The sequence below is a fragment of the Pan troglodytes genome, chromosome 23 (assembly GCF_028858775.2).
Source record: "Pan troglodytes isolate AG18354 chromosome 23, NHGRI_mPanTro3-v2.0_pri, whole genome shotgun sequence".
Taxonomy (NCBI): Eukaryota; Metazoa; Chordata; class Mammalia; order Primates; family Hominidae; genus Pan; species Pan troglodytes.
The window spans coordinates 47415849-47442403 of record NC_086016.1 but is presented as its reverse complement, the minus strand read 5'-3'; the positions used below and the strand labels follow the sequence as shown (position 1 = coordinate 47442403).

Sequence of the window (26555 nt, the reverse complement as noted above, 5' to 3'; positions counted from 1 at the left end):
TGCAGCAGAAGCCATGTCCTCTCACCTCTGAACCCAGGGAAGAGAGGGATGCAGCACTAATGCATTGCTTAGAAGTGCTGCACTATGAGCATGAGGTTGGGTGTGATTCAGACCATGTTGTTCCGGCCTCTTGACATGGCCTCTCCACCGCCGGGAGGTAGTGCCACTTTCCTGGTGTCCAGGCTTGGCTGATCACGCTCTCCGACAGCCTGGGCCATGATTTGGGTGCCACTGTGGGGTCACGCTGCCTGTGCCCCCTAGGGCTCACAGAGATACTAGACTTTGGATTCCAGTGCCCTCCCCCAGACCTCCAACAGACCCCACAGAGCTAAGCCCCAGCTCTCTTCATTATCAATCACTCCATTATAACTAGGACACGTACGTCTGTGTGCCTGGACTGTCACTGCCCCTAGGATGAGATTTTCCGGGCAGCTCCTCCATCATCACACAAAGAGGTCTCTGGAGGATCCACATTCCTTGCTGTCTAGACCTGTCCTCAGTATGCCTGAACCCTGGGTGTTCAGGCTCAGGCTGTGAAACTCACGCCCGCAGTTCACCAATTCATGCAACAAATATGGCATGATCTCGGCTCACTGCAACCTCTGTCTCCCAGGTTCAAGCAATTCTCCTGGCTCAGCCTCCCGAGTAGTTGGGATTACAGGTGCCAGCCACCATGCCCACCTAATTTTTTTTTTTTTTTTTTTTGTATTTTTAGTAGAGATGGGGTTTCACTGTGTTGGCCAGGCTGGTCTCGAACTCCTGACCTCAGATGATCCACCCACCTCGGCCTCCCAAAGTGTTGGGATTACAGGCATGAGCCACCGTGGCTGGCCAGATTTGTTTTATATTTTGAAGTCTTACCAACAGGATTTGCTGATGGATTGAGAGAGAGAGAGCCCAACGATGGATCCAAACTCTCTGGCCTGAGCAATTGGAAGCATTGGGGTTTCCATAGCCTAAGACATGGAAGACTTTGGAGGGACAGGTGTGGGTAGAGGGAAACCAGTTCTGTTCAGATGCCTTCATGTTGACTGCCTGCTTGTTAGACATCCCAGTAAAGCTATCAAGTCGACATTTGGGTACCAAGCCTGGAACTCACAGCAGAGGTCAAGCAAGAGAAATACACTAGAGTGTTGTCACCTGTCTTCCCCTCCTAGAGCTCTGCTGACTGTCTCCTTGCAGGCATTCTGTCAGAGGTAGCTGGGACTTTAGAACTGGGCACAATTCCTGGCTCCATCTTGAACTGGCTCTGGGACCTTGGGAAAGTGAGTTCCCCTCTCTAGCCCTTAGTTCTTGCGAAAGGAAAATCGCAGGAGTCCAAAATCGCAAAGTCAAGTGGAAAAGTCAAGCTGGGAACTGCATCAGGCAAACCTTGCCTCCCATTTTCTTCCTAGATAAGATAGCTACAAAGATAAACAAGCTGCATACCTCCCTCCCAATTTGCCCACAAGGAAATTCCTTGTGGGCCTCAGGATCTTTACCCTAAAACAGTTCTGTTGAATTTCACCCTGGCAATGTAAATTGATAGCTTATCTTCACAGATGTGGGACAAAGGACAGAACTCACCATCAGGCCTCTGCCCACCTGAGACAAATGCATATATGATTGCTTGATTGCTTCCTCTGCCCTATTGTTTATGTGAAAATGCAGATTCACTGAGCCAGACTAGGGCACACAGGACTACTCCTCTACCCTCTGCTCACGTGGAAATAGTGTATTCAGTGAAAGGCTGATCAAAGACTCAAAAGGATGCACCCATTTATCTTTCATATGCCTATGACCTGGAAATCCCTGCTTCCAGTTGTCCTGCGTTTCCAAACTGAAGCAATGTACATCTTACACATATTGATTCATGCCTCATGTCTCCCAAAAATGTGTAAAAGCAAACTATACCACAACCTCCTTGGGCACATGTCAGCAGGACCTCCTGAGGCTGTGTCACAGACACGTCCTTAACCTTGGCAAAATAAACTTTCTTTCCTTTTTTTTTTTTTGGGAGACAGAGTTTCGCTCTTGTTGCCCAGGCTGGAGTGCAGTGGCGTGATCTTGGCTCACTGCAACCTCTGCCTCCCAGGTTCAAGTGATTCTCCTGCCTCAGCCTCCCAAGTAGCTGGGACTACAGGCACCTGCCACCATGCCCAGCTAATTTTGTCTTTTTAGTAGAGACGAGGTTTCACCATGTTGGCCAGGCTGGTCTTGAACTCCTAACCTCAGGTGATCTGCCTGCCTCAGCCTCCCAAAGTGCTGGGATTACAGGCACGAGCCACCAAGCCCAGGTACAAAATAAACTTTCTAAATGGATTGAGACTTGTCTTAGGTACTTTGTGTTCACATTCCTCATCCTCATTGGGGATATGAAACTGGTAACACTTCTTGTAGCCTCCTGCAGGTTTTTTTTTTTTTTTTTTTTTTTTTTTGAGACGGAGTTTTGCTCTTGTTGCCCAGGCTGGAGTGCAAAGGTGCAATCTCAGCTTACCGCAACCTCCGCCTCCTGGGTTCAAGCAATTCTCCTGCCTCAGCCTCCCGAGTAGCTGGAATTACAGGCATGCTCCACTACACCTGGCTAATTTTGTATTTTTAGTAGAGATGGGGTTTCTCTATGTTGGTCAGGCTGGTCTCGAACTCCTGACCTCAGGTGATCTACCCGCCTCGGCCTCCCAAAAGTGCTGGGATCACAGGCGTGAGCCATCGCGCCCGGCAGCCTCCTGCAGATTTTAAGAAGATAAGCTCTGTGGCATCAGCACACACGGGCTCAGCAAGCAGCAGCCATGTACACCATCAGCATATTTTGCTGGACATGTTTATTGGTGCTGCAAGCCCACCGCCCTTTTTGCCTCTGAATATACTCTGAGCCGACTCTCCCCATGCGAGGATGGGGCCAGGGAGTGGGCCTTGACCTAGGGACTGTCCATCTGAAAAGACGACCAGGTCCCATAGGCCCCCTGGTCACGAATTTGAGCTGGGAATGAGGAGGCTGGGCCAGTGGGGCTGGGAGGGGTGGCAGTGCTGGAACTGAAAGGCCGTTTTAGGGCCAGTTACCAGATGGGCAGCTGAGGACACTGAGTGGCTTTGGGTGAGAGACTCTGTGGCTGTGAGTCCTGTCCTCAGGCTCTGCCAGGTTCCAAGGGATATCCAGGTAACAAAGTCACATTTGTCAGCTCCAGAGCCCCGGGGAAAACCTTCAGGGGCGATTAATTCACAGATCAGCCTGGTGTGGAGGAGATGGCCCTACCCACTTTTTTCTTCAATAGGCTCTGGAATGTTCTATCCCCAACAATTGTGGACAATGAGGCTGGAGTCTTTTCTGACACTGTTAGAACAAGTGTGTTTGGAGAGCTTTCTGGAACGTCTGGTGAAAAGAAAAGACCCACTGACTCGCAGACATTCCATCTGCCCTCATTCCCATTCCTGTTTACTTCTGGGGGCCATGCTGGGGGTTGGCCCCAGGGACTTTGGATTCATCTTTCATTCGCTGGAAGAAGAAAGGAAGGCAGACCTTCCAGACTCAGTAGATGAAACTGACTTTGCCAGGTCTGGGCAGAGAGCAAGTGAGGTTCGAAGATGGGGGAGCATGAATCTGGGGGTGGGCTGGATGAGGTGGTGGGTGGGGGAGGATCAAGGCCTTTACTTGGTCGGGGCAAGCACAGATGAAGCCCCACCTGGCAACTACCTACTCTGTGTCACTCACAGCCTCGTTCTCACTCGGCTTCCTCCAGCTTCTTTTCACCACTCTCTTAACATCACGTGGGCACAATCCATATGGTTGAAAAGATGCCTCTTGCTGGGCGCGGTGGCTCATGCCTGTAATCCCAGCACTTTGGGAGGCTGAGTCAGGTGGATCACGAGGTCAGAAGATCAAGACCATTGTGGCTAACGCGGTGAAACCCCGTCTCTACTAAAAATACAAAAAATTAGCTGGGCGTGGTGGTATGCGCCTGTAGTCCCAGCTACTTGGGAGGCTGAGGCAGGAGAATCGCTTGAACTCGGGAGGCAGAGGTTGCAGTGAGCCGAGATCGCACCACTGCACTCCAGCCTGGGTGGTGACAGAGCAAGACTCTGTCCCAAAAAAAAAAAAAAAAAAGAAAAAGAAAAGAAAAGGAAACATGCGTCTTTGGAAAAGGTGCTATAGAGGCCCCTGCTCCATCCCCAACCTTCACCCCAGGATCCCTCCTGTAACCAGGCTCAGGACGCTGCTCCACCCAGGAGCGTGGGGACCTGTCACCTCATTGCACCAACATTCCAAAGTGGCTGTCGCTTCTGCAGAGGGAGACCCGGTGCAGGTGGAAACCAGATGGCCAGAGGCTATGCTGGGAGCAGGCGAGATAGATGTGCCACCTGCTGGTGGACAGCTCTCCGGTAGACAGCAACAGCTCACTGCACATGAGAGAAGAGAGACAGACCCTCTCATATTGTGTTATCTTGTTTTATACTCAGAAAAGGAAAGAGAAGCGAAACGAAATGCAGGTAGCCCGGCGCCTAGGAACCAGACCCGAAACCAGGCCTGGGCCTGCCTGACCTAATCCTGGTAGTTAAAGATCGACCCTGACCTAACCGGTTAGGTTATCTATAGATTCCAGACTTTGTATGGAAAGGCATTGCAAAAATCCCTGTCCTGTTCTGTTTCCTTCTGATTACCGGTGCATGCAGCCCCCAGTCACGTACCCCCTGCTTGCTCAATCCATCACGACCCTCTCACGCGGACCCCCTTGGAGTTGTGAGCCCTTAAAAGGGACAGGAATTGCTCACTGGGGGAGCTCGGCTCTTGAGACAGGAGTCTTACCTGATGCTCCCGGCCGAAAGAACCACTTCCTTCTTTAACTCAGTGTCTGAGGAGTTTTGTCTGCGGCTCGTCCTGCTGCATGCATACAGGTGGTACCCGGTTTCTTAGGGGTCCTCCCTTTGCAGTCCTGTCAGGGGTGGAAGTGTGGTTGGGTTTTCTTTTTCTGTCCATTTCCATCACTCCAAAAAGCAACCTCATGCCTATTTGCCATCAAGCCCCCTCACCCTGTCCCAGGCAAGCACTGATGGAATAGTTATCCCGATTCTGGAGCTCCCCATAGATAGAATTGTGAATTGTGAACTCCTTTGTATCTGTTACAATGTTTCTGATTATGATTTTTTTTTTTTTTGAGACAGAATTTCGCTCTTGTCACCCAGGCTGGAGGGCAGTGGTGCGATCTTGGCTCACTGTAACCTCCGCCTCCCGGGTTCAAGCAATTCTCCTGCCTCAGCCTCCCAAGTAGCTGGTATTACAGGCACGCCCCCACCCCACCCCTCACCACCATGCCCAGCTAATTTTTTATTTTTATTTTTTATTTCATTTATTTATTTTTTTGAGATGGAGTCTTGCTCTGTTGCCCAGGCTGTAGCACAGTGGCGTAATCTTGGCTCACTGCAATCTCTGCCTCCCAGGTTCAAGCAATTCTCATGCCTCATCCTCCCGAGAAGCTGGGAGTACAGGCACGTGCCATCACGCCCGGCTAATTTTTTGTGTTTTTAGTAGCAATGGGGTTTCACCATGTTAGCCAGGTTGGTCTTGATCTCCTGACCTCATGATCCACCCCCCCTTGGCCTCCCAAAGTGCTGGGATTACAGGCCTGAGCCACTGCACCCCGCCCTGATTATGATTTCTGATTCTGCCGTTTTGACGGGTATATCAGCAGATTGTTTCTTTTAAGCTGTGAGTGATAGGAATATAACTTTTGTTTATCTGATCACCTGTTGATAGATATTTTGGTTGATCCGAGTTTGGTGCTATCATGAATAAAGATGCTATAAACATTTCTGTAAAGGTCTTTTTGTGATTTTTTGTTTGTTTTTTGAGACAGAGTCTCACTCTGTACCCGAGGCTGGAATGAAGTGGCATGATCTCAGCTCACTGCAACATCCTCCTCCCTGGTTCAAGTGATTCTCATGCCTCTGCCTCCTGAGTAGCTAGGACTACAGGTGTGCGCCTCCACACCCGGCTAATTTTTGTATTTTTAGTAGAGACAGGGTTTCACCATGTTGGCCAGGCTGGTCTCAAACTCCTGACCTCAGGTAATCCACCTGCCTCAGCCTCCCAAAGTTCTGAGATTACAGACGTGAGCCACTGTACCCGGCCTAAATTTTTTTTTATTTTTTGTAGAGACGAGGTCTCGCTATGTTAGCCAGGCTGGTCCTGAACTCCTGACCTCGTGATCCGCCTGCTTCGGTGTCCCAAAGTGCTGGGATTACAGGCGTGAGCTACCGCACCTGGCCTTATTTTTATGTTATTTATTTTTATTTTTTATTTTTTGAGATGGAGTCTCGCTCTGTTGCCCAGGCTGGAGTGCAGTGGCATGATTTCGGCTCACTGCAGTCTCTACCTCCCAGGTTCATGCCATTCTCCTGCCTTAGCCCCCTGAGTAGCTGGGACAATAGGCACCCGGCACCATGCCCGGCTAAGTTTTTTGTATTTGTAGTAGAGACGGGGTTTCACCGTGTTAGCCAGGATGGTCTCAATCTCCTGACCTCGTGATCTGCCCACCTCGGCCTCCCAAAGTGCTGGGATTACAGGCTCGAGCCACAGCACCTGGCCTTATTTTTATTTTTGTAGACAGAGTCTTGCTCTGTTGCCCAGGTTGGAGTACAGTGGTGTGACCTCAGCTCACTGCAACCTCCGCTTCCCGGGCTCAAGAGATTCTCCTGCCTCAGCCTCCTGAGTAGCTGGGATTACAGGCGCGCACCATCATGCCTGGCTAGTTTGTATTTTTAGTAGAGACAGGGTTTCACCATGTTGGCCAGGCTGGTCTCAAACTCCTGACCTCAGGTCATCTTCCCACTTCGACCTCCCAAAGTGCTGGGATTACAGGCATGAGCCACCGTGCCTGGCCCCCTTCCCATTATTCTAAACATAAGAACTTGAACACAGAATAAAGAACCATGTGCAAATGACTCTATTTTTCTTCCTGTTTATCTTATGGCTTCATTTTAAAATGAATAGGCTATCTTTTAGAACAGTGTTAGGTTTACAAGAAAATTGAGTAACAAGTATAGAGGGTTCCCATATGCTCCCTTCCCATAGACCCCTAGTTCCCCTATTATTAACGTCTCATGTTAGTGTGGTACATTTGTTACAATTGACTAGCCAACATTGACACATCATCATCACCCAGAGTTTATAATTTACATTAGGGGTCACCCTGTGTACATTCTGTGGATTTTGACAAATGTATAACGACATGTACCCAAGGTTACAGCATCACACAGCAAAGTTTCACTGCCCTAAAAATCCTTGTGCTCTGCCTATTCATCCCTCCCTCCCCCCAGTCCCTGGCAACCACTGATGTTTTTACTGTTTCTATAGCTTTGCCTTTTTTGAAAAGTCAGGCTGGGTGCGGTGGCTCATGCCTGTAATCCCAACACTTTGGGAGGCCAAGGTGGGTGGATCATCTGAGGTCAGGAGTTCAAGACCAGCCTGGCCAACACAGTGAAACCCCATCTCTACTAAAAATACAAAAATTAGACGGGCGCAGTGGTACATGCCTGTAGTCCCAGCTACTTGGGAGGCTGAGGCAGGAGAATCGCTTGAACCTGGGAGGCGGAGGTTTCAGTGAGCCGAGATGGTGCCACTGCGCTCCAGGCTAGGCAACAGAGGGAGACTCCTTTTCAAAAAAAAAAAAAAAAAAATGATTGGACTCATACAGTAGATAACCTTTGCAGATTGACTTCTTTCCCCAAGCAATATGCATTTAAGCTTCTTCCACATTTTCTTGTGGCTTGATAGCTCTTTTCTTATTATTATATCTTATATTAATAAGACTCCATTGTCTGGAGGTACCACAGTGTTTTTATCCATTAACTTATTGAAGAACACGTTGCTTGCTTCCTGGTTTTGGCAATTATGAATACAGCTCCTGTAGACACCCATGTGCCAGACACAAGTGTGGACATAAGTCATTTGGGCAAATACAAATGGCTTTTGAACGCTATTATTTTAATTTTTCTGTGCTGTTTTGTTTTAGATGTGTCTTTTGTAAGTGGCGTATATATAACTAGAATTTTTAAAAGCCAGGCTGTGGAGAGCTAGTGTGTCCAGAACTGGTGGGTTCTTGGACTTCAAGAATGAAGCCGCGAACCCTCGCGGTGAGTGTTACAGCTCTTAAGGTGGCGTGTCTGGAGTTTGTTCCTTCTGATGTTCGGATGTGTTCGGAGTTTCTTCCTTCTGGTGGGTTCGTGGTCTCGCTTGCTCAGGAGTGAAGCTGCAGATCTTCGCGGTGAGTGTTACAGCTCATAAAAGCAGTGTGGACCCAAAGAGTGACCAGTAGCAAGATTTATTGCAAAGAGCAAAAGAACAAAGCTCCCACAGAGTGGAAGGGGACCCGAGCGGGTTACCACTGCTGGCTTGGGCAGCCTGCTTTTATTCTCTTATCTGGCCCCACCCACATCCTGCTGATTGGTAGAGCCCAGTGGCCTGTTTTGACAGGGCGCTAATTGGTGCGTTTACAATCCCTGAGCTAGATACAAAGGTTCTCCACGTCCCCATCAGACTCAGGAGCCCAGCTGGCTTCACCCAGTGGATCCCGCACCGGGGCTGCAGGTGGAGCTGGCTGCTAGTCCCGCGCCGTGCGCCGGCACTCCTCAGCCCTTGGGCGGTGGATGGGACTGGGCGCCGTGGAGCAGGGGGCGGCGCTCGTCGGGGAGGCTTGGGCCGCACAGGAGCCCATGGAGGGGGTGGGAGACTCAGGCATGGCGGGCTGCAGGTCCCGAGCCCTGCCCCGCGGGAAGGCAGCTAAGGCCCGGTGAGAAATGGAGCGCAGCACCAGTGGGCCGGCACTGCTGGGGGACCCAGTACACCCTCCGCAGCCACTGGCCCGGGTGCTAAGCCCCTCACTGCCCGGGGCCGGCAGAGCCCGCCGGCTGCCCCGAGTGCGCGGCCCGCCAAGCCCACGCCCACCCGGAACTCCAGCTGGCCCGCAAGCGCCGCGCGCAGCCGGGGTTCCCGCTCGCGCCTCTCCCTCCACACCTCCCTGCAAGCTGAGGGAGCCGGCTCCGGCCTTGGCCAGCCCAGAAAGGGGCTCCCACAGTGCAGTGGTGGGCTGAAGGGCTCCTCAAGTGTCACCAAAGTGGGAGCCCAGGCAGAGGAGGTGCCGAGAGCAAGCGAGGGCTCTGAGGACTGCCAGCACGCTGTCACCTCTCACTAGGAGACAAATATAGCAAAATATTAATTGTAGAATCTAGGTGGTGGGTGTATGTGTACATTCTGTACAATTCCTTCAGTTTTTCTATATGCTTGAAATAAAATGTAGCAGGGAGGGCTGGGTGCAGTGGCTCAGGCCCGTAATCCCAGCACTTTGGGAGGCCAAGGTGGACGGATCACTTGAGGTCAGGAGTCCGAGACCAGCCTGGCCAACATGGAGAAACCCTGTTGTCTACTAAAAATACAAAAATTAGCCAGGCGTGGTAGTGCGCTCCTGTAATCCCAGCTACTCGGGAGGCTGAGGCAGGAGACTCAATTGAACCCAGGAGGCAGAGGTTGCAGTAAGTCAAGATTGTGCCACTCCAGCTTGGGCGACAAAGTGAGACCCCCTCTCAAAAAAAAAAATTAGGGGGGAAATGTAACAAAAACCCTTTGGATTTATGAAATCACAATGGGCCTTTCAGGGGAGAGTAACCCCCCATGTCTGGCCTCGGCTCTGCCTTCCACCCAGGGGCAACACACGGAACGTCTTTCATCCTGTGGACGGGAATCACAACATCCAGCAGTGTCGGGGCTGTTGCAAGAAACTGCCCAGCACAGGACCTGGCCTTCGCAGTTTAATCACCTCGTTCCTCTTCCTGCCTGGAGAACGGCAGGGACTGTGTTGTGCTGCTGGTCACCAGCAGAGGGCGCACGGAAAGCAAGTCTGCGTCCAAAGTTCTCACGCCTGCCCCTCCTTCCTTCAGGAGTATTTTTTACAACGTTGCAGCCTTCAGAGTCAAAGCAAGCCTCTCCACGTTGGGGCGTGATTCCAGGCATATAAACGAAGTGGTGATGGCTGCGGCGGCCTCCTAGCGCTGTCTGCCTTTTCTCCTCTGCCTTCTTCCCAAGGATTTCCTTCCCTGTCCCTGTCTCCCATTAGACGTGGCGATCCTGGCCCAGGGCCTAGCCTGATCCAGGACAGGAAGAGTGCTCAGTGCTCATTGAATGAACTGACATTATTTCCCATTTCTCCCTTTAGCTCCCCACTTGAAAGCAGGAGGGTGAATGACAGTATTGGCTGTCACTCGCCCATCACTGGGGCCCTCCCAGAGCCTGGCTTGTTCAGCCTGGACACAAATGTTCCTAATGGAGTTATCCTGGGAGGCAACGGAACCAGGTGCCCTCCTGCCTTTCCCCTTGTTGTGGGTTGAATTGGGTCCTCCCACAAAAGATATGTTGGAGTCCCAATCCCAGGTACCTCAGAATAGAACCTTATTTGGAAATAGGTTAATTGTAAATGAAATTAGTTAATATGAGGCCATTACGTTAGGCTCTAACCCCAATGTGGCTGGTGTCCTTATGAAAAGGGGAAATTTGGACACATACACACACACACAGGGAAGACCACAGGAAGAGGGAGGCACAGATCAGAGTGATGCATGTACAAGCCAAGGAACACCAGAGATCACCAGCAAACTACCAGGAGCTGGGGCAGAGGCCCGGAACAGATCCTTCTTCGCAGCCTCAGAGGGAAGCAACACAGCCTACACCTCAATTTGGACTTCTGGCCTCCAGCACCTCGAGGAACTCTAAGTTTCTCCTGGTTAAGCCACTCAGTCTGCAGGCATTTGTTAATGGCAGCCTGGGAAATGAGTACACCCCCAACCCCTTTCCCTACAGGGAGTGTCCGTGTTACCGTCAGTCACTCTGAAAATACGCAGCTCCAGTTCAGGAAACAAGGGGTGAGCAGCTGGCTGAGAGTTTTGAAGCCCTGGGATCCGCATGGTGGCCCTGCCTGGTGCAGTGAGAACAGTGAGGTCCTTCATTTTGTGGATGCAAAACGAGGCTAAGCAGCTGCTTTCCAGCGGTGCGATGGGGGCAGTTTAAAGCGACCATCTGCCCAAGAGGCCCAGTGGGAGCCTGGTACACAGGGCGTGCTAACAAACCGACTCTCGCCCTCCCCTCTCTGGCTTTACATCACAATCCACACTCTAGTTACAGGTCCTGAGGCAGTCCCCTGGGTCCCACCCGTGGTCCCACACCAGCCTGGGGGTGGCAGCATTACTTGATCGACTGTGAATTTGAACCACGTCTTCAGTGTGGTCATTTGTTCAAATGCTTTGCCTGGGAGCCCGTGTGGGCCTGGATCCAGAGGGAGGCATAAAGTCTGTCTGCAAAGCCTTGCCTCCCTTTTGGCAGCCCCTGGGTGGCCTGAGCCTGCTGGGCTGCTAGAGCACACCCAGCCCTCTCTGCCTGGCCGACAACTCTCTCCAAGCTCCCCTTTTGCCTTCAGGATAAAGTCTGCAGCCTTCCTCGTCGGCCCGCCTGCTCCTCACACCTTGGCCACACGCCTCTTCCTTCCACCCCCACCCCACACCAGCCCCCAGGCCCTCTACACACCCACCTCAGCAGATACTGCCCTGCCACTTCTCTCCTGGACACCGCAGTGCCTTTGTTTATGCCTGCTAGCAAGTCCAGCCCCACTCTGTCCACCTAAAAACCCTACCGATCCTGAGGCTCAGGTGAAACGTCAGCCAGTGAAGGGTCTGAGCATGGGAAGAACCAGAGGGGCATTTAGACGGAGGGTAAGATGAGCTAAGCTGTCTGCACTGGAGTATCCAGCTCTATCTCAGCTAAGGATAACATGCCAAGAGCTGCCATCTGTCAATGGCCCTGGGTATATGGCCCCACAAGAAACCCATGTGGAGGAGGAAGAGGTAACTGGGGTGGGGGAACCCAGTCATTTCTAGGCCTTGGGGCCAGAAATCCTATCCTTGACCTCAAGGACAGGGCTGGACTTAGACCCCACTCTCAGTGGAAAATGCCTCCCCACACCTCCTGCCTGGCAATTTCCAAGTCACTCTTCAAGTGTGGCCTGCAGCAGATAGCTAGTTGTCCCCTAATATGTATTACTTCATTTGTATACAGTTGTAGAATGATGGTCTGGTCACACGGTCAGCCAGCTAAGCTTCCCAGCCTCCATTCACCTAGGTGTGGTCACATGACTGAATTCTGCTCCATGCGATACAAGCGGAGGTGAAATGCACTTTCCATGCCATGTTGTCATGGAGAAGTAGCATGCCGACCCCCTTCTTTTTTGCCTTTCCTCCTCGCTGCTGGCCAGAGCGTGGCAGGATGGTGGAGGCCGGAGCAGCATCCTGGACCACAAGACAGGAGCTGCGTGTGGCGGCGGAGAGGACAGAGCCACAAGCTAGAAGGAGCCTCAGCAGAGCCACCATATGAGCTTGCACTTCTATGAGAGCAGAAATCAGCCTCTGGTTTTGTTTTTGTTTGTTTGTTTGTTTTTTTGACAGAGTCTTGCTCTGTCGCTAGGCTGGAGTGCAGTGGCGCAATCTTGGCTCACTGCAACCTCCACCTCCCGGGTTCAAGCAATTCTCCTGCCTCAGACTCCCAACTAGCTGGGACTACAGGCGCACACCACCACGTCCGGCTAATTTTTGTATTTTTAGTAGAGACGGGGTTTCACCATGTTGGCCAGGATGGTCTTGAACTCCTGACCTCATGATCCGCCCACCTCAGCCTCCCAAAGTGCTGGGATTACAGGCGTAAGCCATAGTGCCCGGCCGAGCCTCTGTTGTGTCAAGGCCACTGCTGTTTCAGGTCAGCTGTAGGAGCCGGCCGAGTGAAGTGCCTGAGAGCCAGTTCTCCTTGGGTTCAATCCCAAGCGCCCACACTTCCTGGGGGTATGACCTCGCCAAGTCACTTAACGTGTCTGTAACTCAGGTTATTCAACTAGAAAATGTGAGTAGTAAAAATACGCACCACCAGCTGTTGTGAGAATCACATTAGTGAATTCTACATGAAGTGTTTGGATTTGCACAGAGCTTGCATTTGGCAGCAGTAACGATTACTGCAGCTGAACCTAGAGTCTGTGCAGAACACAGGCCCACCTTAAATACCACCTTAAATACCACCTCTCTCTAGGGTGGCCCTGAGCAGGCCCGTGTGGAGCTACTTCCCAGAGCCCCACCCAAGACCTTCGCTGAGCTGAGTTGAACAGAAACGAATGTTCCTCACAGAAATACAAGGGAGAGGTTAGATAAATGTTTTGTCCACAGTGGACGATTACAGCTGAAGGGTACTTGTGGCCCAAGGAGTGTATCTTTAAAAAAGAAACGTGACTCTTTAAGGTAGCCACTCTTTATACGTGAATGACGGGAACAAGGGTGTGTTCCTCATTATCGACTTCCTGTATTAAATTGTGTGAAATAGTCTCCTGTGGGTTGATTTGTATAGACTTCATTCATATATTTTTTCCTGATAACAAAATGAGAAAAAAAAAAAAAGGTCAGCAAATGTGTATACTTCCTATTCTTTCTTTCTTTCTTTTTTTTTTTGAAAAGGCACACAAACTGTTTATTAGTGTGTTATCCCCAAAATACAGAATACGTTTCACACCTAATGAGCCCCCCAAAATGATCCATCTCAACCGCTCCTCAGCGGCGAGGGTCACTTTATAATTACACTGCAGTTAGATTAGGGACTTACACCAGTAACATTTGGGGACATATGAAAATTAAATCTCCGTGGGTGTGACTGTACACTTTGTTCACCCCGTTTGATTTCTCAGATCATTCTTTTCTTGTTTTTAGAGACAACATCTCTCTCTGCCACCCAGGGTGGAGTGCAGTGGTGCGATCATTGCTCACTGCAGCCTCCAGCCCCTGGGCTCAGGCCATCCTCCTGCCTCAGCCTCCCCAGTAGCTGGGATTTCAACTGTGTGCCACCATGCCTGGCTAATTTTTGTCTTTTTAGTTTAGTTTTATTTTAGTTTCATCATGTTGGCCAGTCTGGTCTCAAACTCCTGACCTCATAATCCGCCCGCCTCAGCCTCCCAAAGTACTGGGATTACAGGCGTGAGCCACCGAGCCCAGCCCTCAGATCACTCTTAATGCTCCTTTTAGGCCTTCAGCAGAAGTGATAACAGATGGACCCATCAGCAACCAGACATCGGATTGGAGAAAATATTCCTGGGTCCCCCCTGAGTTTAAGCCAAGAGCTAGATAAATAAGTAAATAAATACTGTGTTTTTCAGGTGCAAGTTCACCTGTTTGCTTGCATTTGACATCTTCTTGTAGCTGGAGCTCTGAACTCTTGGAGTCCTGTCTATAACCAAGAGACTCCAGGCTTTTTCAGGGCAGCCCAGGAGCCCCTCTCTCTACCTGGAAAGCCGTCCCTGAGTAGGCAGTGCCATCCTCCTCCTGGGTCTCACCAATGAAGCCTCCTCCAGGAAGCCTTCCTGACTCCCCCAGCAGACTCAGTGCTCTTCCCTGGGGCTTTCCGGTGCCCTCCACCCATGCACCCCATGTGGACAGCAGTGTCCCGTGGCCCATGGGTCTGTCAACCCAAGCCAGCCCACTTGAGGTCCACAGTGTCCAGATGAGGACCACCAGGGCGGGGTGTTTCCCCTCCTGCCCCCTCCTTGTCCTTGACCTCCACAGCCCCGCGGTCCCTCCACCCCGTCCCCCACCTGGCCCTGGTCCCACCCAGCACTCACTGCAAACGCTGCTCCTTGGCCAGGCTGAGGTTGCTGCTGTCCAGAGCTCTGCGCAGGTCGCGCTGCTGCCACCGCTGCTGCCGCTCAAACAGCAGGGTGGCGCGAGCCCCCTGAATCCTCCGCCGGTCCCAGTCCAGATCTCGCTGGCGCTTTTCTTCCTGGAGCCTCTGGAAGGAAAAGAGGCGGCTCACCACCACCTTTCCCTAGAGCCAAAGAACCCCAGGGGATTATCTAGGAGGCCTGGCCTCTCATTCTACAGATGGGGAAACTGAGGCTCAGAGGAGGAGCAGGTAGGTGACCAATGTCATGCAGGAAGCCAGAGGAGACCCCCAGCCTGCCCTCATTCCATGTGGCCCGGCTGCCCTCCCCCGTCAGGAGGTGCTGGCCGTCCTCCTTCTCCTAAAGGCACAGCAGGGACTCAATTCCTTCAGCAGCCTCCACTCCCAGCTCCCGGGTGCAGGGCTCCCAGGTGCAGGCTGGGCCCAGAGTCTTCCTCCTCAGGTCCTCAGGGGGCTCCCTGGCTCAGTCAGCAGTCAGATGCCACCTCCATGAGCCATGGCCGGCTGCCCCACAGCTGAACGCAGATCACCTGGGCAGCTTCCAGAACATGCAGACACCACAGCCTCACCCGGTGACAGGAAGGTTATGGTCCTAGAGGGGCACCCCAACCCCTGAGTTGCTATGTTTCAGCTCATTCCTCACTGCCCTCCTCACTGTGAAAACTCTGGAGCCCTGGAAGAGGACGCTGGATTTGTGTGGAGGGAGGGGTACTTCCCCGTGTGTTGTCAGCTTTGTTAGGGCTGAAGACGAGTCCCCTTTGCCCACGTTTGCCATTTTTAGGGCAGAGCCTCCTCCCAGCAAATAAGCAAGGATAAGTGTCCGGTGAGTGGCACAGGGGTCTGGGCGGCCCCATCCTGGGACTGAAGGCAGGCTGGCGGGCTTTGTCACCCACGAGGCAAGTCACCCTGCTGTCATGAACCTCAGTGTCCCCCGCTGTAAAGCCAGGCTGCTCTCAGGAGCCCGGGGTCATCACACAAGCTGCTTGGTGGCAAACAGGGAATGGCATGGGACACACTCACCCGGGCTAAGAGCAAAGCAGACAGCCCAGCTGTTTGAGGTGAGATCTCAACTTTCCCAGTTACCTCCAAGCATAGAAAAGGGGATGGAGGCAAGGACCCAGAAAGGAAGCGGGCAGTATTTCTGAGTGGGGAGGTTTCATGTGTGTTTTTCCCCCCTTGTGCTTTTCTGTCTTCTTAATTTTCTATAAAAAATGAAAACTAGACAGCAATACTGCTTTCAGGATGGCCGGCCCATCTTCTGTGCCAGACGGTCCAGACAGAGCGGCAGTCCTGAAGCACAGAGCAGGGCCCTGGACCCCGATTCCAGCCCCGGCGCCCTTTCCACCTTGGACTACTTCCTGAACTTCACGCCCCCTGCCTGCCCAGGTCCCAGCCCCACTGCAGCCTCCCACACATGTGCACCTCTGGCCTGCAGGGAAGCAGGTGGGCGAGCTGCCCCACCCACTCCTCATGCCCTGGTCCACGCCACCGCCACTGTCCCTCCTCCTCCCCAGACCCACCAAATCAGAAGCTTACACCAACTATGGCACCTGCCACCCAGCCTGGCCTCTTCCACCCACTCTTTGCAGGTTTGAGACCCTCTCCAGATCTCTCCTGCCAGGATTCTCAGTGGTTTCAGCACACACAGAGACAGCCCTCTCTTGTCCCCAGCTGCTCAGCTCTCCTGCCTCCTCTCCAAAGATCTAGTCCCGGCTTCACCTTCTCACCCCCTGGGCACACCCTACCAGTGGTTCTCAAACTTGAGTAGGCATCAGAATCCCCTGGGGGCTTTCGAAACCACAGACTGCAGGCCCCACCCGGCCGATGCTGTGGGTCCAGAGACCCTCCCTTTGGGACCCTCCACCCTTCCCTTGTCATTACCAATAACAGTCTCGCTGCTCTAACCTGTCTCTTCCACTCTCTCTCCAAGTCCCTGATTCCAATGATTATGCCCCCCGCAAAGTGTGACCTCCAGTCTGCTGGCTGCCACTTTTCCAATCTCTCTCTGGCCCCCTGGTTCGTCTCATGGCAGATGCTCCCAGGCCAATACCCTCGGCCCCCTGAGTCCTTCACTTGGTCAGGCAGGCGGTGACCACAATGAATCTGGCTAAGCATGGTGGGGGACACCCTGACAGTGCTCTCTGGGGTGACCCAGACTATGCGGTGACCCAGTCATCTGACTATGACCCCCTAGTGGGCCCTGGGCACTGTCCGACCATCCTGTCCCCTTCCTCCAGGCTGTTCCCTCTCCAGCTCTTCTAGATGACCATTTAGCACTAACTCCCCCCGACCCTGCTCAGTTCTACTTCTAAAAGGTAGAAAATGACGGTCACTTCAGTGGTCCTGAGCCACAGCCCCCAGTACAGATCAATTCAGGTCTCAATTCTGTTCACCCGCAAGCTCCCACCCTGATGCCCCTTCCCGTGACTCCAATGATGGCTCTGAGCTCCCAGAGGCCACACCAAGCCCTCAACTAGCACTCCATGTCCCTCGCTCTCCTGCAGCCCAGGGACACGGCTCCAGCAAGTCTCTCCTCTGGCATCAATTTCCCCCTCTACTGCATCACTCCGGCTGAATGACAAGCATGCTGTTATTTCTACAATCAAGACAAACAAAAACTTTCCCTTCACCTCATGGCCCCCACCAGCTCCCACTCCATTTCTCTGCACCCTTTACAGCAAACGCCTTGTAAGTGCTGTCTGCATGTGCCATCTCCATTCGTTTCCTGCCTGTTCTCTCTTGAGCCCATTAGGCTGGCAGCCCCACTCCTCTGCCAAACATGCTCCTTCCTGACAGGGTCCCTGGTGACTGCCATGGTGCCGGATCCAGCGTTTAGCCTGAGCCTGGCAGCAGCGTTTGACCCAGGGGTTCCCCTCTCCTTCCCTCCCAAACACCTTTCCTCACTTGGCCTCCAGGAAGCCACGACTCGCATCTGTCCACCTCCCTGGCGGCCCCTTCTCAGATGCCTTTGCTCTTTATCAACAGTGGTGGTGAGAAGGGGGGTGCTGGGGAGGTGGGAGCAGGACTCAGTCCTCAGCTTTAAATACTCTCTGTAGGGCCGGGCATGGTGGCTCACGCCTGTAATCCCGGCACTATGGGAGGCTGAGGTGGGTGGATCACTTGAGACCAGGAGTTTGAGACCAGCCTGGCCAACATGACGATACCCTACCTCTACAAAAAATACAAAAAGCAGCTGGGTGTGGTGGTGCATGCCTGTAATCCCAACTACTGGGGAGGCTGAGGCAGGAGAATCGCTTGAACTCAGGAGGCAGAGGTTGCAGTGGGCCGAGACTGCATGACTGCACTCCAGCCAGGGTGACAGAGTGAGACTGTCTCAAAATACATGCATACATTCTCTCTGTAGGTGACGACTCACATTTATGCCTCTGGCCCAGACCTTGTTCTGAGCCCTATGTAACATATCCAGCTGCCTCCTGGGCTTTAATTGGAGATTGTGGCAGAAAATACTACTTGTCTCCCAGTAACCATTTTTCGTTCTTCTTTAGTAAAACAATCACCAGCACTTCACTGTCTGGAATAAACACATTTCCTTGACTTCTTTAGAGTTAGGGGCAACCTTGTGACTAAGTGTTGTCCAGTGAAATGTGAGTGGAAATCTCCTTAGAGTGTTCTCCATTCCTCCTTCCTGGTAGCTGGACTATGCATGTGATGGCTGGTGCTCAAGCAGCCATCTTGCACTAAGAAGTGAGAGCCAGGAGCCAAGGATAGCAGGACATCAGTCAATGACCACAGAGCTGCCATACCAGCCCTGGACTGTTTTCCTGAGGATTTAGTCTACTTGCAAGAGAGAAAGTTCTATTTTGTTTAAGATGCTGTTATGTGTGGTTTTCTGCCACATTCAGGCAAATGTAATCCTAATAGATACAGATATCTAATGGACTTTGCACACTTAACGTATCCAAAATTGTAACTTTGATTTCCACCCCTCCCCACCCACCAACCTGCTCCTCCCACCACCTTCCCTGTCTCTGGAAATGCGAATTCCATCCCTCTAGTTGCTCAGGCCACAGGACCTAGAGTCACCTTTAACTCCTCTCTTTCACACGTCCCCACCCAATCATGCATCCGATCCTGTCGACTCTACCTTCAAAACAGATCCAGAATCTGACCATTGCTCAGCACCCCCACTGCCTGCCCCGTGGTCCCTGCCAGCATCACCTCTCACTGTGAACACTGCAAAGGCCTTCCTGGAGATCTCCTTCCTTCCCCCTCAGCCCCTAGTGTCTGCCCTCAATCCAGGGGGATCACGCTGGGGATCCTGTTCAACCTAAGTCAGATCCTGTCACTCCTCTGTCCAAAACCCTGCAGAGTTCCCCGTCTCAGTCACAGAAGAAGCCAAAGTCCTCCCCAGTGGACTGCCAGGACCTCGACCGTCTGCCTCTGAGGCCTCCGTACCTGCCCCTCTCCTCACTCCACTCTAGTCACCAGGCTCCACGCCCTTCTCTGAGCAGGTCTGGCAGGGTCCTGCCTCAAGGCCTTTGCCCTTGCAGCTCACCCTGCCCAGTCGCCCTTTTCCCAGGTAGACACATGGCTCCCTCCCTACCCTCTTTTGGGTCTTTGCTTCAATGTCTTCCCATTCTACTGTCCTCTATCTTGGCACTCCTACTCCTGATGCCACATCATACGGGTGTGAGACTATCTGGCTCTTGTCTCCCACCGACTAGAAGGGAAACTGCTTGAGGGCAGGTCCTAGGGCAGAGCACAAGGCCTGCTACAACTACATTTGTGCCTGGAAGGCAGTGGGAGCAAAAAGCCTGGCTCTACGGGCTCTGGAAAAAGGGGCGGGGCAGTCACCAGCTTCTCCTGGATTTGCTGCTTCTGGACTAGGCGGATCTGCTCCAGCTGCTCCTGGGTCATGCCCTTCCAGCGGTCAGGGACCACGCGGTGGGGCCCGAAGGAGCTGGCTGCCTGCTGCGGGTTCTCGGAGAGCAGGTCCCCACGCAGGAGGTTGGTGATCTCGGCCAAGTTGTCCTCTTGTTCTTGCTTTTTCTCTTGCTTTTTCCTTTCCACTGACTCGATGGCCTAAGCAGGTGAAGACATTAAAGAAGATGGTCTGAGTGACCCCAGGGGCATTCTGACACCCAGGCCAGCAAATCTCACTGGGGGCCCTCGAGGGGAGGATATGCTAAGGGCAGCAGGAGTCGGGTGGAGGGGAGACTTGTCAGGCACGGATGTGGGTGGGTCCTTGAACCCCTGGCTGCCTGCGCACTGCTGGGCGGGTGGGCAGGACTCGGGGGATCACCACCTGTTGGGTGTGTGCATAAGAGCTCCGGGTCTTGCACCAACTTGCCAAGGCAGGGAACTCCCTCCTTGGATTAGGCCGACACCCCGCGTGGGCCTGGTCCCACCCAAGGCAGGGCTCTGTGCCCCTGGCAACCCTTGGACATCTGTGGGCTGCAAAGAACGCTCAACAGAGTGATTTACAATAGTGGTGGAAAATGCACTGTCACTTCAGTGGTCCTGAGCCGCAGCCCCCAGTACAAAGTAATTCCAGGTCTCACTTCTGTTTGATTCCCTGCGGGGGGGTCCCTGGCTGTGTGGCCTATACCAAGTCACCTCCCCTCTCTGGGCTGCAGTCATTTCTCTGTAAAGTCAGGAGATGGCTTAGGAGACATGTACTTGGGTTTAGAGCTGTCCTCAGTAACACATGGACAGGGCAGTTTGCAAGGAGCCGGCCTCCCACATGTGCTCACCAGAGGCCAGCTTGACTGAGTCACACAGTACAAGCTTTGTAGTTAGACAGGCCCAACTTCAATACCGGACTTGCCACTGAGTACTCCCTAAGGAAGTCAGCTCATCCTTCCAAGCTCCTACACCCGTTTTTTTTGTTTGTTTGTTTGTTTGTTTGAGACGGAGTCTTGCTCTGTCACCCAGGCTGGAGTGCAGTGGCACAATCTCGGCTCACTGCAACCTCTGCCTCCCAGGTTCAAGTGATTCAACACTGTTCTTACTTTGGGAGGCCAAAGTGGGCAAATCACGAGGTCAGGAGTTCGAGACCAGCCTGGCCAACATGGTGAAACCCCATCTCTACTAAAAATAGAAAAAATTAGCTGGGCGTGGTGATAGAGGCCTGTAATCCCAGCTACTCGGGAGGCTGAGGCAGGAGAATGGTGTGAACCCGGGAGGCAGAGCTTGTAGTGAGCCAAGATCGCGCCACTGCACACTCCAGGCTGGGCAACAGAACAAGACTCCACCTCAAAAAAAAAAAAAAAAAAAAAAAAAAAAGAAATGTGAGCAGAGGTGGCAGTACTGCTCCTGGGAGGAAGCCTGCGGGGACTAGCCACATTCCTTCCCTCCTCCTGCAGGGATCCTCTGGCTGGCAGTCGCTCCATCCCAGGGCCTGGGCTCCAAAGTGAGGATGCCAAGGAACAGGCCTCACAGCCCGTCCATGGCGGGCAGGGAGCATGCATGGAACATCAACTTTCTGTTTAAGCCACTGAGACTGCTGCTTCTTACCCCAGCAAGGGTTAGCACATTCTGACTGACAGAGGAGGGTGTTGTCGCTTCCTCATTCTGCAGATGATCAAATGGACGCAGTGGGTGGCCTGCTCAAGGCTGCAGGGCAGAGCCTGGTCTTGCACCCGTGTGGTCGGGCTCCAGAGCCTGCGTGCCACACCCTGATGCCACAATGCCTCTCTGACAAAGTGAGCCCCGACCCGAGAACTGGAGGCCCTCACGTGTGTCCTTCCTGTTGAACTGGACCAGCCTGCTTGGGCTTTGGATTAACATCCCAGGTTAATTAAAAAGCCTAGTTGTAGGTAGGAGCAGAGCTGCAGAAGCCAGAGGGCGGCTTTTCCCAGTGCAGGAGTGTTTGCAATGGTGCTGCCTTGTGGCATCCACATGAGGAGCCGGGGGTCTGAGAAAACCAGGCAGGCTGTGGATGCCCATTAAACATCTTCTAGAATATATGAATGAATAAATTGATGAATGAGACAATAGGGTTTAGCAAAAGCCACTCCAATGCCCAGCAGGAAGGGCTCAATAAACATTGGTTGAATTGATGAATGAATGAGTGAATTATCATCATCATCATCACCATCGCTTCCATAAATGAATGAGCGGATCACCAGCCAACAGTGGACTAATTGTCAAGGGCCCCACATCCTGCCATTCACTTGCAGTGGGGACTGGAGCGAACAGCCTCCCCTCTTTGGGCGCCCTCTGTAAAATGAAGGGCAGGGATGGATGATCTCTAAGACCTTTGCGGCTCACTGGGTGGTGAGCTCGGACTTCAGGTGTCTTGCTTTGCCTTTTGGTCCTCCCCAGCCCCCGCAGTTGGCTCTCCTCGTTCCTCTCCCCCATGTTGAAAACCCACATTCTCTGGTGTCTGGTCCAGCCTCTCTGGGATTTTTGACTGCCTGCCTCCACCAGGACAGTTTTGAGCTTGTATCTCCAATATATTTAGTTCACAGCATGGTACTACTATACCTTAATGATAGCACATGCTTATAACTACACATGTACATGGAAATCAAAAGTGATGAGGTTAAAAATGAATATGAAGCAGGGCTCTGGTATCTGCTCTCCCACAGATCCTGCACAGCCTTCTTTGGGGACCATAGTTCTAGCTGACGAGCGAACCTGATCAACGAAGCCAGGCAAAGTCCCCACCCACCAGAAAACAGAATTGCATTTGAAAAGAAAACTTTGTGGGGGGAGGGAGAGGCAGGGGGGCGAGCTCTAATTTCCAAAACGAAAAGAGGGCCAGATGTGGGAATCCCAGCACTTTGGGAGGCTGAGGCGGGAGGACTGCTTGAGCTCAGGAGTTTGAGACCAGCCTGGGCAACATGGCAAAACCCTGTGTCTACAAAAAAATACAAAAATTAGCTGGGCATGGTGGCGCGTGACTGTAGTCCCAGCTACTTGGATGGCTCAGGTGGGGGGATCATCTGAGCCTGGGAGGTCGAGGCTGCGGTGAGCCGTGATCGTGCCACTACACTTCAGCCTGGGTGATGGAGTGAGACCCTGTCTCAGAAACAAACAAACAAAAAAACCAAAAGAAGAACCTATTTCAGCAATTTCAGCATCAGGTTGGAGGGAGGGGAGTGTGTGGGAGGAGGGGGGCCAGAGTTTAGAGAGGAGGCGGGAGGTCTCAGGAGGCCCCAGTGTTCGAGCTCATTATGATCTTCTTCATCATCCCTGCCATCGGTGAGCATCCAAGTAGCTGTTCTCAGTAAAGGGGAAGTCTGAGAGGTGGGAAGGATGGAAACCAGCACCAGGCAGTGGAGCAGAGCTAGGCGGTAACAGTCTAGGTGGATGTCACCATCCTCATGTTACAGAAGAAACTGAGGTGTAGAAAGGTGAGCTGACTTCCCCAGGTTACATGGCTAGTTTGGCAGGTTTCCCTCCAAGATTCAGAGCTAAGGGACAGGACTGGGTCTCATCCATCTCTGTCATCAGGCAGCCCATCAGGGTCTCTGTCAGGGCCGGTCATGTGACCAGGGAGCAGGCTGAGACTGGGATCCCAGGGAGGCCGGAGAGCCTTGGGAAGCCGTAGTGGGCTCATCCTCCCCTCCAGTCGTCGAGCCCGAGGTCTCGGAGTACCTATACCTGGCTCTTGTTGAAGTCTTTCACAGATGCACAAACTGCCTTTCTGGTGGTGCTTTCCAGCTTCTGGAGGTGCTTGGCTGTCTCGTCAAACTGCAGCCTTGTCTCTGTGTAGAGGGCCTCTGAAAGGAGGCAAGAAGCAATCAGATCGACCTGGCCACAGGAGCACCTTCCCACATGTGGCCGTTCGTGCCTTTGCCTCCTACCACGTCCTTAGCCATGAGCATGAGGACGGGAACAATAATGACAGGACCTGCCTCTGAAGGCTGTGGGAGAGTCAAGCTCCCAGATGAGTGCTAGTGATCACTACTATGCTGGGGTCCTGGGACAGGCGGGTGGTGTGCCCCTTGCTGTCCTGCTCTATCCTGAGGCAGCTACATCCTTACAGTGGGCAAGAGATACTCTACAGCCCCAAGAAATGACGTTTGAGACCTGCAGGACAAAACAAGTGGGTTGGGAGCAGGTGCAGAGGTTTTGGGAAAGGATTCAGCGGAATCCAGAAGTGAAAGAGCAAGAAACCAGACAGGACTCTATGGAGGAAGTGGGGCCAGATGACAGATACTGTGGAGTGGCAGGAGGACTTGGTCAGGCCAATGAGGAAGAGAAAGAGGAGGAGTAGGAGGTGAAGGGGTCAAGGTAGAAGGTCCAAAAGCAAAATGTGAAGATTTGGAGTCAAACAGAGGAGGCTCACATCCCAGCCCAGACATTTCCGAGCTCTGTTAACCTCAACTATTACTTAGCCTTGCTGAGCCTGTGTCCTTACCTGTGAAGCAGGACATACCTCCTTTGCAGAATAATAACATCATTATAATAATTAATAATAATACTATTAATAATAATAATATTATTATTATTATTTGAGACGGAGTCTCGCTCTGTTGCCCAGGCTGGAGTGCAGTGGTGCATCTTGGCTCACTGCAACCTCTGCCTCCTGGGTTCCAGCAATTCTCCTGCCTCAGCCTCCGGGGTAGCTAAGATTACAGGTGTGCACCACCACGCCCAGCTAATTCTGTATTTTCAGTAGAGATGGGGTTTCACCATGTTGGCCAGGCTGGTCTTGAACTCCTGACCTCAGGTGATCCACCCACCTTGGCCTCCCAAAGTGCTGCGATTACAGGCGTGAGCCACCGTGCCCAGCTTGCAGAATTATTATGTTAAGAAAAAGTCTCCCCATCTCCCTCTCCCGTCTCCTGTCTCCCTCTCCCGTCTCCCGTCTCCCTCTCCCTCTCCTTTCCATGGTCTCCCTCTCATGCCGGGCCAAAGCTGGACTGTACTGCTGCCATCTCGGCTCGCTGCAGCCTCCCTGCCTGATTCTCCTGCCCCAGCCTGCCGAGTGCCTGCGATTGCACTCACGCCGCCACGCCTGACTGGTTTTCGTGTTTTTTTGGTGGGTTTCACTGTGTTGGCCGGACTGGTCTCCAGCTCCTAGCCGCGAGTGATCCGCCAGCCTCGGCCTCCCGAGGGGCCGGGATTGCAGACGGAGTCTCGTTAACTCAGTGCTCAATGGTGCCCAGGCTGGAGTGCAGTGGCGTGATCTCGGCTCGCTACGGCCTCCACCTCCCAGCCGCCTGCCTTGGCCCCCCAAAGTGCGGAGATTGCAGCCTCTGCCCGGCCGCCACCCTGTCTGGGAAGTGAGGAGCGTCTCTGCCCAGCCGCCCATCGTCTGGGATGTGAGGAGCCCCTCTGCCTGGCTGCCCAGTCTGGAAAGTGAGGAGCGTCTCTGCCCAGCCGCCATCCCACCTGGGAAGTGAGGAGTGCCTCTCCCCGGCCGCCATCCCATCTAGGAAGTGAGGAGCGTCTCTGCCCGGCCGCCCATCGTCTGAGATGTGGGGAGTGCCTCTGCCCCGCCGCCCCGTCTGGGATGTGAGGAGCGCCTCGACCAGGCCGCGACCCCGTCTGGGAGGTGAGGAGCATCTCTGCCCGGCCGCCCCGTCTGAGAAGTGAGGAGACCTTCCGCCTGGCAACCGCCCCATCTGAGAAGTGAGGAGCCCCACCGCCCGGCTGCCACCCCGTCTGGGAAGTGAGGAGTGTCTTCGCCCGGCAGCCACCACGTCCAGGAGGGAGGTGGGGGGGTCAGCCCCCCGCCCGGCCAGCCGCCCCATCCGGGAGGGAGGTGGGGGGGTCAGCCCCCTGCCCGGCCAGCCGCCCCGTCCGGGAGGGAGGTGGGGGGGCTCAGCCCCCCGCCCGGCCAGCCGCCCCATCCGGGAGGTGAGGGGCGCCTCTGCCCGGCCGCCCCTACTGGGAAGTGAGGAGCCCCTCTGCCCGGCCAGCCGCCCCGTCCGGGAGGGAGGTGGGGGGGTCAGCCCCCCGCCCGGCCAGCCGCCCCGTCTGGGAGGTGAGGGGCGCCTCTGCCCGGCCGCCCCTACTGGGAAGTGAGGAGCCCCTCTGCCCGGCCAGCCGCCCCGTCCGGGAGGGAGGTGGGGGGGTCAGCCCCCCGCCCAGCCAGCCGCCCCATCCGGGAGGGAGGTGGGGGGGGTCAGCCCCCCACCCGGCCAGCCGCCCCATCCGGGAGGGAGGTGGGGGGCTCAGCCCCCCACCCGGCCAGCCACCCCGTCCGGGAGGTGAGGGGCGCCTCTGCCCGGCCGCCCCTACTGGGAAGTGAGGAGCCCCTCTGCCCGGCCAGCCGCCCCATCCGGGAGGGAGGTGGGGGGGTCAGCCCCCCGCCCGGCCAGCCGCCCCGTCTGGGAGGTGAGGGGCGCCTCTGCCCGGCCGCCCCTACTGGGAAGTGAGGAGCCCCTCTGCCCGGCCAGCCGCCCCGTCTGGGAGGGAGGTGGGGGGGTCAGCCCCCCGCCCAGCCAGCCGCCCCATCCGGGAGGGAGGTGGGGGGGGTCAGCCCCCCACCCGGCCAGCCGCCCCATCCGGGAGGGAGGTGGGGGGCTCAGCCCCCCACCCGGCCAGCCACCCCGTCCGGGAGGTGAGGGGCGCCTCTGCCCGGCCGCCCCTACTGGGAAGTGAGGAGCCCCTCTGCCCGGCCAGCCGCCCCGGCCGGGAGGGAGGTGGGGGGGGGGTCAGCCCCCCACCCGGCCAGCCGCCCTGTCCGGGAGGGAGGTGGGGGGGTCAGCCCCCCGCCCGGCCAGCCGCCCCGTCTGGGAGGTGAGGGGCGCCTCTGCCCGGCCGCCCCTACTGGGAAGTGAGGAGCCCCTCTGCCCGGCCAGCCGCCCTGTCCGGGAGGGAGGTGGGGGGTCAGCCCCCCGCCCGGCCAGCCGCCCCATCCAGGAGGGAGGTGGGGGGGTCCGCCCCCCGCCTGGCCAGCCGCCCCGTCCGGGAG

At 54.3% G+C, this 26555-nt stretch overlaps 1 protein-coding gene across 3 annotated transcripts in view; it reads right to left on the bottom strand.

The window, feature by feature from the left end:
• Positions 1-3674: 3674 nt before the first annotated feature.
• RIBC2 (RIB43A domain with coiled-coils 2) overlaps positions 3675-26555 on the bottom strand; it is a 36054-nt gene continuing 13173 nt past the window's right edge. Inside the window, exons 4-8 of one of the 3 annotated variants that reach the window (XM_009438597.5) lie at positions 23291-23409; positions 19535-19762; positions 14661-14827; positions 4781-4907; positions 3675-4374 (exon numbers count right to left, since the gene is read on the bottom strand). In XM_009438597.5, coding sequence (XP_009436872.1) covers positions 4820-4907; positions 14661-14827; positions 19535-19762; positions 23291-23409 — 602 coding nt within the window. In that variant the 3' untranslated portion in view covers positions 3675-4374; positions 4781-4819. Of the gene's footprint in view, positions 4375-4780; positions 4908-13287; positions 13421-14660; positions 14828-19534; positions 19763-23290; positions 23410-26555 lie in introns of those variants that run through there. The other 2 variants (XM_016939385.4, XM_525622.6) reach the window with 2 other exon arrangements.